At 40.4% G+C, this 13,538-nt stretch overlaps 1 protein-coding gene across 2 annotated transcripts; it reads right to left on the bottom strand.

The window, feature by feature from the left end:
* Positions 1-116: 116 nt before the first annotated feature.
* LOC6497300 lies at positions 117-1,292 on the bottom strand. 2 transcript variants are annotated; one of them, XM_014906137.3, is made up of 3 exons: positions 1,054-1,292; positions 885-995; positions 117-817 (listed from the first exon to the last, which is right to left on the bottom strand). In XM_014906137.3, exons 1-3 carry the CDS (start codon positions 1,110-1,112, stop codon positions 202-204), a joined length of 786 nt encoding a protein of 261 aa, XP_014761623.1. In that variant the 5' UTR covers positions 1,113-1,292; the 3' UTR covers positions 117-201. The 2 variants fall into 2 exon arrangements, with proteins under 2 accessions (XP_014761623.1, XP_001962365.2); XM_001962329.3 differs by having other exon boundaries at positions 1,058-1,290.
* Between the last annotated feature and the right edge of the window lie 12,246 nt (positions 1,293-13,538).

Genomic DNA, 13,538 nt, shown 5'->3' with positions numbered 1-13,538 from the left:
AAAAGCACATCATAATCAGAATCGAAACAATAATCGGTATACTAGGGATCATATTGATAAGCTTATCATTGTCTGCCTGGAAACGAATCTCACTTTATAGGAATGTAAACAAAGGCTTTTGGTTTTTAAGGGCACAGCCAAAAAGTATTCTCACAAAAGTATATTGGACTGTTGACAAAAGACCACAAAACAATATATTGGTCAGAAATCGTCGTCTCTGTTCTTTTCGGCCGCCTCTTTGGCCAACCTCGCCTCGAGGGCCTCGTGGAACTCCTCGAATCCTGGCATTTCTGTATACTTCACAATCGGACTAACTGGCAGCTCGAATAGCAAGGCGTACATCTCATCCAACTCTCGCAGGATGTCGAAGGGGCGGGTGTTGCCCACCTTGTAGATCGAGTAGATGGTCCTGCCAATCTCGTCGTACTCGATCATGCTGGCCGCCTCCTGGTCCACGGTGCTCAGAGCGATGAAGCTCACCCGGGGCATGTGCATGTGCTGGGCCACCACCCCGAACACGTCGAACATGACCATGAGGAAGTCCTTGTTGAAGTAAAGCTCATCTGGGAAGGCCAGTTCGTGAACCATCAGAGAGTCATAAACTGAGATTTCCAGTTTCTGCTTGGTGGCATCGATTAGTTCCTTCTTCATCATTATAATTTGCTGGAAGAGATTCCGGGGCAATGAGGAGGGGAAGAAAACCCAGGAGTGCCATTCCTCGGTCATCCATTCGAGAAGGCCCACAGCTATAATCTGGGTCTCGTCCTTGCTGATCATCATTACGGAGCACTCGTTGCGCAGGATGTGACGGACATATCTGAAAGTATTATATATATTTTACCAATTTTAAGTTAAAAACTAAAAAATAGTTATGTTTTGAATACATGGAGTAGTTTTCCTTCATATCGTCCAAATCGAAAAGCCCAAGACTCTCGAAAACCAAACTTTTCAAAAACGACTGATTCCACATGAACTCAACGACCATGTCGTAGTACCTGCAGAAAGAATTAGGCTTTAAGCTTGGCTTAAACCAAACGTTTTGACCAAAACTACTCGCTTGGAATTGATGTCAGTGATGGCCATTCCCTCGAAAGTGTCCCAGTGGATGTCATACCGTAGCGTACGAATATCGCCCATTGCTGGTAAAATCTGGTACTACAGTTTCTAAAACCCTTAAACTGATAATTTGGTGGTTAAATCTAGAAATTTTAAGAAAAAGCCAAACCGGAAACTAAAATTTCAACTTAGTTCTGGGTGGAATATAAAAACAAAGTAAAGAAAATCAAAGCATACTTTTTGGATGTTTTCGAAAAGAAGAGTTATAGATCCATTCTAAACACTAAGATATTGAAAGCTACCTTCTGGTAACTTTAAATTTAAATAAAAATCTATTAGTCTATGCAAATAGAATGCAAATTAAACTACTTTATATGCAATGAGTGGGCATATCAAAATATTTTGTTTGTATCAAAGCGAAATAACAATAAATGTTTATTTGCGGAACAAAATGCTTATGTACCTTTTTGAAATAATGTCATAATTAAATGAATATACAGGCGATAACAATCATGTGAAATAGGTGTAAATTTAATTTGTCTAATGTCTCAATTTGAATAAATTGCCACCACATAAAAGCAGCCCACAAAAGCAGCCCAAAAGAATGTAAATAACAATCGCACCCAGTTTTCTCCGTTTTTTTTGTTTTGGGGTGAGTTGTAAACCAAACCGAAATATACCCTCAAGAGCAAAAAATGAAGGTATAAGTGTTAACACGTCCTGTTGATATATATGTGCACCTTGGATTCCTGGCTTCTCAAGTTATTTTGGGGGGGATTTTAAAATTCAGAGACCATCGGGTGTCATTTGCCATACAGCAACAAACCAATTGAATAACCGAATTCTGGTCCTTGACAGGCAGCGCATTTTTAAATGTTTCACATCCTTGTCCGTGAGACAATTGGATATTTAAATACAAGCGACACATTTTTAATGCCAGGAATCGAATGACTCCTGGACGGCTGACATCTTCGGGATATCTATTCCGGACACGTACTCCGCCGTCTCATGTCGTCCTGATAAATTCAATATTGAAAGGAAATAACTTAATTTCTGACATCCTGGGGTTGGGATTCTCTTGGGACGGTGGGGAGTGGACTCTTTGTTTCGTCTCAGGCTTAGATTAAGCCATCAGGCGCATTATAAAAAAGGATTAGGGAAGCGCGAAAAGCTCCTAAATCCACACCGGACTTTATGATGTTGCATAAACTGAGCGGGGCATAAAAACGTCTCATTTGGGACTCATTTAATCCAGCAAATTGTTTGCATACTCACATTCGCCACACCCACAGATAATCAACCTTTTTGCCACAGAAGGTAAACGTTTCGGGGCAACAACAATCGCGAATTTGAATTCATTCGAAAATCGTTTAACGTCCGCCGGGTGGTTTAGCGTATTTTTCACCACACACCTGGGCATTTCCCTCGGAAAAGGGAAAATGGAAAACTGGAGAGGGCTGTGGGTGGAGGTCAGACAGAGCCAAGCTGGTGGAGGATGTGGGGATTGGGCCACTTCACGTTCCATGTACCATGTATATTATGGGCCATGACTTGCCTATTTGATCTCCAACTTCAAATATATGTGAGATTTAATTCTGAATTTTCTTTTTATTTATTCTATCTTTAAAAAAATCCAATTTCTTATTTTAAAGTTAACAAATTTCCCATTTAGGATCTGAAATAGGGGATAATATATATTAGGAACAATGCCACCTGAATCAATGTTAAATATTTTGCACAGCTTTTCAAAAACCAAAGGGTTAATCCTCTATAAATGGAATCCTGGATGGTGACAATTAAGGGTATGGACTCTGGTGTTTTTGGACTCCGCTGGAGATGTGGCTGGGGTGGGAGTGGCATGCACTTGTTAGCCGCAAGGTGTTTGCATCCTCATCATGATCCGCACTCCCAACTGCGTGGAGGTTCGTGGCTGCCACGCAGCAGCTAACAAAATAAACAAACAAACCAACAACAAGGGCTCAACAAAAGCAAAGGGCTCAAAGTAATTCAAAACAAGGTGGAAGGTTGTGGAAGGAGTTGGATAAGCTCTTGCCATTCCCTTGTTTGAGGGTTTAGCGTTTAAATATGGCACTTAATCTGCATTGAATACTGTACTTCTACTGTACTTCCATTTATCCAAACTTGAATTTGAAATTTGAAAACTTTTCTCGTCAAGGTTTATTTTATTCCCCTTTCGCAGAAAAAGAATAGAGAGAGATATTCTCCTTCACAGCCATCACAGATCATAATTATGCTTGTAAAACAAAATTAAACTTCAATTTTGTTCGCCAACTTGGTTGGTTTTTGGGGTTCTTGGTCCTTGGTCCTCCAAGGACTCCCGGCATCCCGGGACTACTCGTGCAAAGACGTTAAACAACTTCCGTTTCCGTTTTAACTCACTTAGCTCGGTCGCGAGTCGCGACTTATGCAAAAGTTTTCAATTGCCTCTTAATATTGTTGTATCTGGTGTTGTTGCGTCTTTTTTATTGTTGCTGCCACCGGCTCAAGTGAAATGCAAATTTATTCAAAATGGAGGAAAATGGAAAAGTTGCCAGTGCCAGTCTACCGAGTCTGAATGCTGGAAGGGCTATGGCCATAATTAAATATCATTTTTTTCCGCATTTGTATTTGCATTTCGCCGAATAATTTCATTTTATTTCATTCTTAAATCGTCCTACACTTCTCATTAATTTACTTAAAGTAAACAAACGAAAAATTAATGATTTCGAGTTGAAATCCAAGAGGAAAAACCTATGAATTGGCATTTTAGGAGAAAACTAGAGCTGCACGCGATTTTCCAATAAAATCGTAATGGGAAAATCAAATTCTTGGAGGAAAAAGTCAGCTAGCTGGCCAAATGGGAGGGAAATCAGTTAAAACTATGGACAGTTATCTCGGCGGGTCATCTCCACGGAAGGACAATTATCGGCGGACATGCTAATTTGTGCGTGGCCAAGGGACACTACGGCGGAAAAAAAGGATATGGTAAAGCAGAATACCTCAATATTTGTTGACGGAACGTGATTTGGCGCGTTTGCCGTCGTCATTTGAAACCGCACCCAACATGAGCACTCCAAGACCAAGAGGGCCACTCCTTGGAAGGACTCTCCCGCCCGACAAACTCTGAAGCACTGAGAAAAATTGTTCTTCACTGCTGGAGCCTCCATGCTCCTTATAAATGTTAAAATAAGGATCTCTGGTTCTATTTTTTTCACTGCTTACCCCTTTCAATAAACCCATCTCCTGCAGAGCCTTCTGGACTCAAATATGTAAATTGGTTTGTCCGAGCTGCACAAACAGGCGCTTGACCAAAGCCCTCCTGAAAGGAAACTGGCAGGAGGGAGGAATCACGAGGCGAAACCAAAAAACACGCAAGCCTAAAGGATTAATTAATTTAATGCCGAAAGTCAAGTCCTAGCTTTAGCTGCTCTAGGACTAACTAGCCTATTGAAATGCCATCAAGTTCCGGCGAATACCAATAATATTTTCGTATAAATGGTATGTATTTGCAACCACTGAGGTTGAAATCCTTTTAGAAACTCCGCCTTTAAAGACGCTGAAAAGCCACACCCTTGGCCTTTGATGTGAGTTCGGTAGAGATATCAAGAAAGTTGTCGGAAATCCTGGCCCGAAGCTATTCTTTTGTAATTTTTCTTCCTGGAAATTCGATGCTTCGACTCAGAGAAGGAAAAAAAAGGAATTTACCTCACCGCATGACGTCAATTAGAGGCACTTGGCTGCTAATTATAAACTCATTTTCAATTAATCAAGCCCTTGGAAATGAAATGGCAAGACTGTCGCTCCTTGAAAGCATCGCGTGCTTTTTGGAGGCTTGAGGTGGGGGCGGTGGCAATGCGATGTCAACGCCAATTGATTGTTGTCTTTGGCTTTGGGCCATGAATAATTTACCAGGACATCGTCGTAGCCGTACCCAATGATTTCAATTGAAGGTGAAGTGAAGCTCCTTCGTGCCGCGGGCTCACTAAATTATTCCACAAAAAACCCATCGAAGGCTATTGCTCGGGGACACCAGCCAACAGCCACATCCTGATCACCATCAACAGCCTATCCACCTTCCATTAACTGCGCTTAACCTGACAACATCCTCATGCGGCTACACCTATAAACATTAACTTGTCAATAAAGGTAATTCATTATGTCGCACTCGAATACTCGAGGGAACAACTCAGGCTGAGGCTCCTTGTCCTTTGGAGCATCTTTGTAGCCTGTTTTTTTGTTGGCCTCTTCCGCAATTTGACATTCACACTCAATGGAGGCTTGCTGCTCCTGCAAAGGATAATAAAATATTCCATCGGATAGGTAATAAAAACGATTATTGCTTAGCGTTTCCCGCAACCAAACGCTTTGCGGTCGCATTTGCCAAAGATCGAATGGCTTCTTTATTGGAATGGGCCTGATGGGGATTTCATTCGTTTTTCGCGAAACAGTATCTTAAAATATATTGTATGAGTTGAAAAGTATTTAGGGGCTTAAAAGGTTTGACTTTTTGGTGTAGAATTTATATAAGTATATTGTATATTCTTTAATCATCTCTTGTGAAGAATAAAATGCTATCTTTACCTATCCTTATCGTTAGAAATACCGTAAAAAAAATAATCAAATTAATGAAACCAATCTATAAATAAGATTCGTTTATGAATACTTTTCGGAATATCCGCGTGCCAAAACCTCCCATAAAAATCGGGTCTATAAACCGACGAAGGGTTAATAATATTTATTTAAAAGCATTTCCAATAATCCAATTTCGTAGTGGGATGTTTTTATAGGTAAGCTGTGTACCTGTTCACCGGATGCTGGCTCTCCACACTCGCGTGACACGTCAGATCAATTTTCCAAAATATATTTTCTTCGAAATTTATTTGCCTGTCATTAGAGTTTTTGCGGAACGTGCTTTGGTCGCATTTGCAAGTACTCCGTTGGGGACAACAACGTACAACATGGAAAATGCCGGAGACCAGTCGCCGGAGCAGGGGCTGGACCATAGACTGGGGGGTGGTCGGGTATGAGTGTGTTGTGGTGGGGGTGGTGACTGTGGTGGTCCACGAACTGGTTTGAAAAACCAATATCAACTGAAACAGTCAACGTACTGACTTTTTCCATCGATTTGATGGCCACAGAAGCTGGGGACATTTTTGTATTTCACGGATACACGGTGCATACCGACAGATACACGTGTGTGCTTTATGAAAATTGCATTTCAATTGACAAAGACGGGCGAGTGGAGCATAAAATATGGCAATTTACCTTCATCGTGCTCAACTCTTTCGTGCTTTATGCCCCTCCGCGCGCCATATTACGTTGATGAAATTGTTTTCGTTTTGGCCATATTCGTGCGGTGGTTAGGTGGCTGATTGGCGGGCTGGCGGCCTGGCGGGTTGTCGAGTGGATGGATGTGTTGGTGGATGGGTAACGTCTATGCAGGATATTTATTATTTTATTAGCGGCGTGTGTGCATCCTTGGGAGTGGCTGACGATAAACCCTTTTTCGTATTTGGCCAAAAACCCCGAGCCTTGGTTGTTATGATAATTAAGTAATGGGTTGGTTCCGTTCGTCGGACATCCGTCCGTTAAGTGTGGCGCACTCGACCGTCACACTTTAAGCAAACAGTCAGTTCTAAAGGACTCGCTCCCCAGGACTCTGGTTCTTCCTTTTGTTTGCTTACCTTGGATTTTGAAGGGGTAGTGTGTTTATTAGTCCTTGTGGTAAGCATTAATAATTACTCGAGAGAAAAATCCTCTATTTGACTTTGAAAATTCACAGAAATGGGTCGTGTATCGATTGTTTGAGGTTCCTTTAATAATTAAGACTTTTTATAAAATCTATATTTTATAATGATTTTTACTACTTTCATTGAATCGATTTGTACTCTAGGTTGTAGTTCTTTTATCGTTTCCTTCATCATATCCATTCAGGCAACAACTCCTTGAGTACATTTCAAGCAATCTATTGGTCAATTAGAAGCATTTTCGAGGGCCACAAAACGATTTGTTAAACGATTTTTATTTATGGATTTATGTGCACATGCCACCTCAACAACCAACCGCAACAGCCACCAATCGACGATAAAAGCCTTGCGATAAACCCTAAAAAGTCTCAGATGTTTGGAGTCAGGTGATGGTGATTGCTTGGCCATTGAATGCTAGTACTGGCGTACTTCGATAGGTGATCGTTAAATGCTACACTGGAGAAAAAGATAATACCAGAGACATACATCTTTTACAACAAAAAACAATTAAACTTTACTTTTAGTCTAACTAATGAATAGCCATAATGGTAAGTATATATATTCTAAGAAATCTTTCTGAAACCGATATCTATTTATATTTCTTCCGGTGTACGGACTCTGATCGAGTCTATTGGTGGCAATCAATCGGTTTCGCTCGTACCTGCAATCGCAACATTGTTATCACCGTAGCTTAACACCTTTCATGGCTGTAAGGTATTAGCTGGTCAAACCGATTTCACATTTCCAAGTTTTTATCATCATATCTGAACGGCTCAGCCCGAATGTTGGGGAAGTTCGAGGGCAAAGTTCAGAGCGCGGCATGGAACACAAAAGACCTTACTGCTTCCTAATTGCGCACTAAATGAACTGAAATCAACAGCAAAATAAAAAAGTGTAGAGAATAAATAATAATAATGAATGGATGGATGGTGAAGGCGATGGTCGACTCGAATCGGATCGTAAAGCCGTCAGCGTACATTGAACATGAAATGCACCGCCAATCAAAAAGGCGCACATAAAAATTACTCACTAAATTGCCGAAAAGAAATTAACTTTCAGTTCCCAAACACCCGCACCCCTTCCGACCAATGAATGAATGGATATTGTCTACTCTTTTCTAAAATTGAAATTTAACTTTGGGGTCTAGATGTCTGGATATAACTGCTGGCACCGCCTCTTGTGTCAAAACTGGAACTGCTGATTTCGAGTGGAGTATCTTGAAGACCCGGATCGTGGGGAGAAACAATTTAATTCATTTCTAGAGGCGATCGGTTGTAAAATTTGTATAGCATAGTTTTCAGGACAAAAAAGGCAATGTCTTTTTAAAGACTATTCTTTCATTTGTTCAAGGTTAGACCTTTTTTAAATAGTATTATAGATATGAAGGTGTAAAGCCTTCTGATTAGCTAAGGTTTATTATGATTTCTTGAGTTATCTGGACATGCCTTGGCGGTATCATTGAAATGGAATCAATCCTCCCTCGAAGCCCACCCTCGATACAAAAACGAAAGCCGCAATGTCATTGAAAAAACATTTTCGGTCGCAACTCAGCGCGATCAATTTAAATTAAGCCAAAGATTTAGCTTTAATTAAAAATCTTCAAATACGCTTAATGACAATTAATTGGTCAGCATCGGCCCAGTCATCGCCATCGACATCGTCGCCCTCAGATCGTTGGGGTACCAGGCGGTCTCGAAATCGACTGGAAGACTTTTTGCTCTGGACTCTGGAGGGATGGATTGAGGATCTCTGAGCAGATGGCCAGATGGCCAAAAGTCACGCAACCGTCATAATACGATCAGAATCGGGGCTTTTCCTCTTTGAAGTTACAGCAGATGTTGCGTGTTGCGAATGGAGATTTCTTGGGCGACTCTTTGGATCAATTAAAGCAAATCACACTGAGAAGAAATAATGCTCCTCTTTAAAGCTCTTTAAATAATATTTTATTCTAAAGGATAGTCCTTTAAGTAAGCCTCACTAACCTCGTTACTGTGATGAATGTCCTGAAAACTGATTATTAAGTTAACGACTTTTAAAAAAGGTGAGCTAGTGCCGAACCCAGGACTCTGTGGCTTTAATTATGCCACGAAGAGCTGACTCTAATGACTAGTTATGCACTCTGTGGCCCAATTGGGTTTTTAGACTATATGTCCTGAATTAAACACTCGAACTATGGACTAAGCGCCATCACCCAGTTGTATTCCGTATCCGCCCACTCCCCCGGAACAGAACTGACCAGCTGACGGTCCCCAAAGACAACACGGCTGATGGACTGCTGATGACATAATATGCAAATAGAGTGCCACAAACCAAAACCAACAACAGCACATAAAATACATCCTTGTACACCCACGGCTAACATGGGGGTGAGTGGGCGAGGATACACCTTCTTAGTCTGACCTGTGAATAGTTTTTAGCTTGATTTCTTTGGGGAATTTTCCAGCTGGTTGAGCTGACAACATAAAGGAGCTACTGTGTTTTGGATAGAGATGGGATTTGGGACTTAAATATTATATTATTTTGATAGAATTTAGAATTAAATATTATAAATATCTGTGCTATAACTTCCTGTAAAGTTCCTTGCTATTAGTTCCTTCACTAAGAGTTATAATCACGCTACCATCTCCAAATAAGAATCCTGTTTATACTGCATTGTCCTTTGGTTGGTTCACTACCATTTCACTGCCACGTTCCCGCGGCTTTAGTAATTTGCTTAATTACTTTGGCTTGTAAACGGCGGATAGCTGCTGGCTGGCCGGAGGATAAAGACGGAGAGTCCTGGCCAAACGTACAATCTCCAAGAAAGGTGCGGACTAATCGCACTGCTGGATAAACGAGTCTGCCACTGGCAGTGTTATTAGGTGACAGTTTTGCATAAGCAAAGCGCTTTGGCTGTAATTAAAATAATTACCCCTTCCGATTAACCCAGTTTCGAGGTTCGCTGCTCAATTTTCTGCAATTCGTTGGCCGACTACTGTCAGTGTTCCATTTCCATTAGGCACTGTTGTTATTATTTTGTCACATGTGAACCGAGGCGTGATCGAGGCGATTACCTAAAAAAAAAAGGGAAGGAAGGAAGGGCTCGGGGTAGCCACCGGAACAGGAACCGGAACCGGATAAGGACATAACGCCTTGCGGCGCTGATTGTTCCTTTTGTTGGCTTGCTGTAGGAATCGGGACTTACCCTTTGATCCCAATCTCGCCCGAGAGAGAGTCACAGCCCGGGTGCAACCCCTTCGGCATATTGGCATATCGAACTCTGGCTCAGGACTCTGAGCTCCTGACATTATCCCATAATTATAGGGCTACCGTATGTCGGACTGGGCCACGTGCGCCTTCTGTTCTGTTCACTTGAGCCAATATTTATGCAACAATTTAACCGCAAAATTTATTCATGATTCCGTTAAATGGTTTTAAAGCCTTGTCAGGCGGGTGAACCCTTTTTCCGGCCTTTTGTATTCGCTTTCATGTTGTGGGTAATTTTCAGATTATCAGATTTGTGTTTCATTGGTTGTTTATTTGGAACAATCGAAAATAATTTGAGACTTTGATGCAGTTTTTAAAACTATTAAGTTGGGTATTGGATTTCGTAACTTGAATAGGAAATAAATGTGAACTTCCCATTTCCCTGAACTCGAGTTTCTGATCCCTTTCTAAAAAAAAGCAAATAAAACAGTTAAGAACAATTAAGTTTTCGAAATCATGCAAAAGTTCGAAAATGTCAAACTCCATAGCGTGAGAAACATTTCTGCAGTGATGCAGAATCAAAGCCCCCGAGAAGGAGAACGATATTTTTTACAATTAACGAATGAGACCCAACTTGGGGAATTGTGGGAAGCAATGATAAAATGAGAAAAAATTCAATACACTTAAAACACCAAAGGGAATTTATAGGGAAAGATATGCTTCAATTGGTAGATAACTATGATACATTTCCTATGTTTTAAAAAGCTTCATTTATGTCTCTCTTTAAGGATTACTTTCTTTAATTTTCTTTTTAAAAAATATAATTTTTTGTAGTGACTTTTGAAGCTCAAATCGTTTTTGCCAAGCGATTTTGTCTCAATCAGACCCAACTCGACTCCGTCGCCAGTCCGATCCGGAGCGGCCTGGATTGGGGGTCCGGAACGTCATGTATCCGCTGGCCACAAAGCTGGCCATATAGTTGCTCCTTCACACACATATGCAAGTGTATCTTGTATCTGTATCTGGATCTATAGTCGCATGGCAGTCATGTCACCCTTTTCATTACGCTCCATTAAGAGTGTTGGGGGATTAATTGAATTTAATTGATTTGCCAAAGCAGACTAAATTGGCCACACTGTCTAGATTCCGGGGGCAGCAGCAGCGCAACAGATACTCAGATACTCTCGGCCCTGGCAATTATCCATGAGATACATGTACTATATACATTACACTTCAGTGCGAAGGAGAGAGCCATCGCATGCAATGACATCTATCGCTGTGTTGGTTGGTTGGTTGGTTGGTTGGTCCGTTGGCTGGATAAATTAATGAGCACATGAATTTGGATTCCCACTTTGGGTGCTAGGCCAACAAAAACAATAATAACAATAACAATAGCATCAGCTCGGTTGATCGCCTAACAGTGGTTGCAAATAGTACACAGCCATGCACAACATATGACATCATCAACAGCTTGGCTTTTGTGCGGGTGCCTCTCAGTATCTTGTTGCTTTTTTGTCTTATTTTTTGGTCAGCTTAATTACAGAACAAACTGCTCACAGCTAGAGCTTGAGATACTTTACTGCACAGCAGATACAGATACAAACTCCCTGCAGAGGCGTGAGATCAGCCTCGAGGGAGTCGGAGCAGGAGTTGGAGATGGTGGGCTTGGTTTGGCTTTTCAAGTAACCGCGTTGACACTTTTGACAATGGAACTTGTTAATTATCTAGTTTGCGGCTGCTCCATATAGCAATTAATGCAAGGAATCCATTTCTTGAGTCTAAAAATAGATCTAACTAGTCCACTGGGTGCCTATTCGAGGTTCAAATTAAGGGTCTTGATTGAATTAAGTTGTTGGAATGCGGCTTAAAAATATTAAATTATATTTAAAAAACAAAAAAAGGATTCTATTCTAAGATAAAGATCAATGGGGACTTCTGTGAATATTTTACATATATTATCTCTTTCAATCTAAAAAAAAAATGGTTTTAAAGATTCCCAAAATACTCTCCGGAAATACTATAGTTTTAAGATAATTTCCTCGTATATTCTCCTATAATTCTCCAATAGTTTTAAGATAATTTCCTCGTATATTCTCCTCGCTAAATGTCTTTAACCTTTTTAAATATACATAAAATTCGTAAATAAATTCACTTTTAATCGCAAATCGATATAAAAACCGTCCACAACTATATCTCGCAACTACATGGAGTTATAAAAATAAAGCCATTTGTATTTCTACCCAAAGTCTGTGACAATTTTCGGGCACTCGCCCTTGATTGCTTTTTGTGAACACCAAAGCCGGACAAAAACACACCAAATGTTTACACTAAAATCACTATTTAATTATTTAAAAGCTCCAGAGATACGGGAAAAACAAACGACCAGCGATATTTATACATATGTGTAGTACATATATATATTTTTTCTGGTTCGCTAAAACAAATAAAGCAGAAAATAAGCAAATATTTTCGTTCGATTTGTATTTGTTTTACCTTGATTTGCACGGTTGGGCTCCGAAATGTTTAGCTCCGCCCAGAACATGGCTCTGGAATTTGTTATCGTTTCGCTGTTGATTTTTTTTTTGCTTTTATTTTTTTATCATTATTTTTTTATTTTTTTTTTTTTGGCATATGGCTGTGCTCCTTTGGTGCACACGAATCAACGAGAGAGGACCCTGGGCGGAGCCCCCGACATGGGGGGCTTACCGAGGGGCGGCTCCTCCCACTCGTCGCCGGGGCAATCCAATCAACGCCGACTTGCCACTGCGCATGGTGGCCTCGATGGGCGGCGGGCTGTGGCGGGGTGGGAGTGGCGACTGCGATTGCGCCTCTGTTTTCAGTGATAACAAATCTTTATCGGGGCAATGGTTGCTTATCTGGACACGAATGGAAAATCAATCGATTCAATCGAGTTTCGTTTGTTTGGTAATTAGCTTTTGGACAATGTTGTTCTTTCTCTTTTCTCCTGCTTTCACTGGCTTTGTTTTTTTCTGTGTGTATTTATTTTTTAAATATCTGGGCATGTGTTGGCCAATTGTGGTTAGAAAAACACTATGGTTTTTATTAAAAAATCTGTACAACTGTGTTACAAAGTTATTCTGAAAGGGAAACTTTAAAGTTCAAACTCTTATAGGCTGTAGGCTCATTGGATAAAATTTTATTTAATTTTTTAGCTAGTTACTTTTTATATAAAATATATTTTGAGAATTTTATGAAGGAAGATTCTAAAAGAATACATTATTTAATGTAAGAAGCGCCAACAAATATCCTTAATTTTCCTTAATCCTTAATTTTCCACTCTATTTTTTGCTAAACCATTGATCCTTAGTCTAATCTCCATAGATCGATGGCCTTTGAAAAGTTTATACACTTCATATCTTATATCTGAAGCTTTATCTCTCGCCTCACGTAAAGGTAGTCCCAGCAAACAGACTCGAGTCATAAACATAATTACAACTTGTCAATAAAATCGAGAACTAACTCGGTAGACTCTGTGTCGCCACAAAACCCATTCTCCCTTTGCATTATCTAGACCAATCTACCATATAA

This window comes from Drosophila ananassae, chromosome 3R, assembly GCF_017639315.1.
Source record: "Drosophila ananassae strain 14024-0371.13 chromosome 3R, ASM1763931v2, whole genome shotgun sequence".
Lineage (NCBI taxonomy): Eukaryota > Metazoa > Arthropoda > Insecta > Diptera > Drosophilidae > Drosophila > Drosophila ananassae.
The sequence above is the reverse complement of the archived record's forward strand: the minus strand, read 5'-3'. Positions and strand labels throughout refer to the sequence as shown.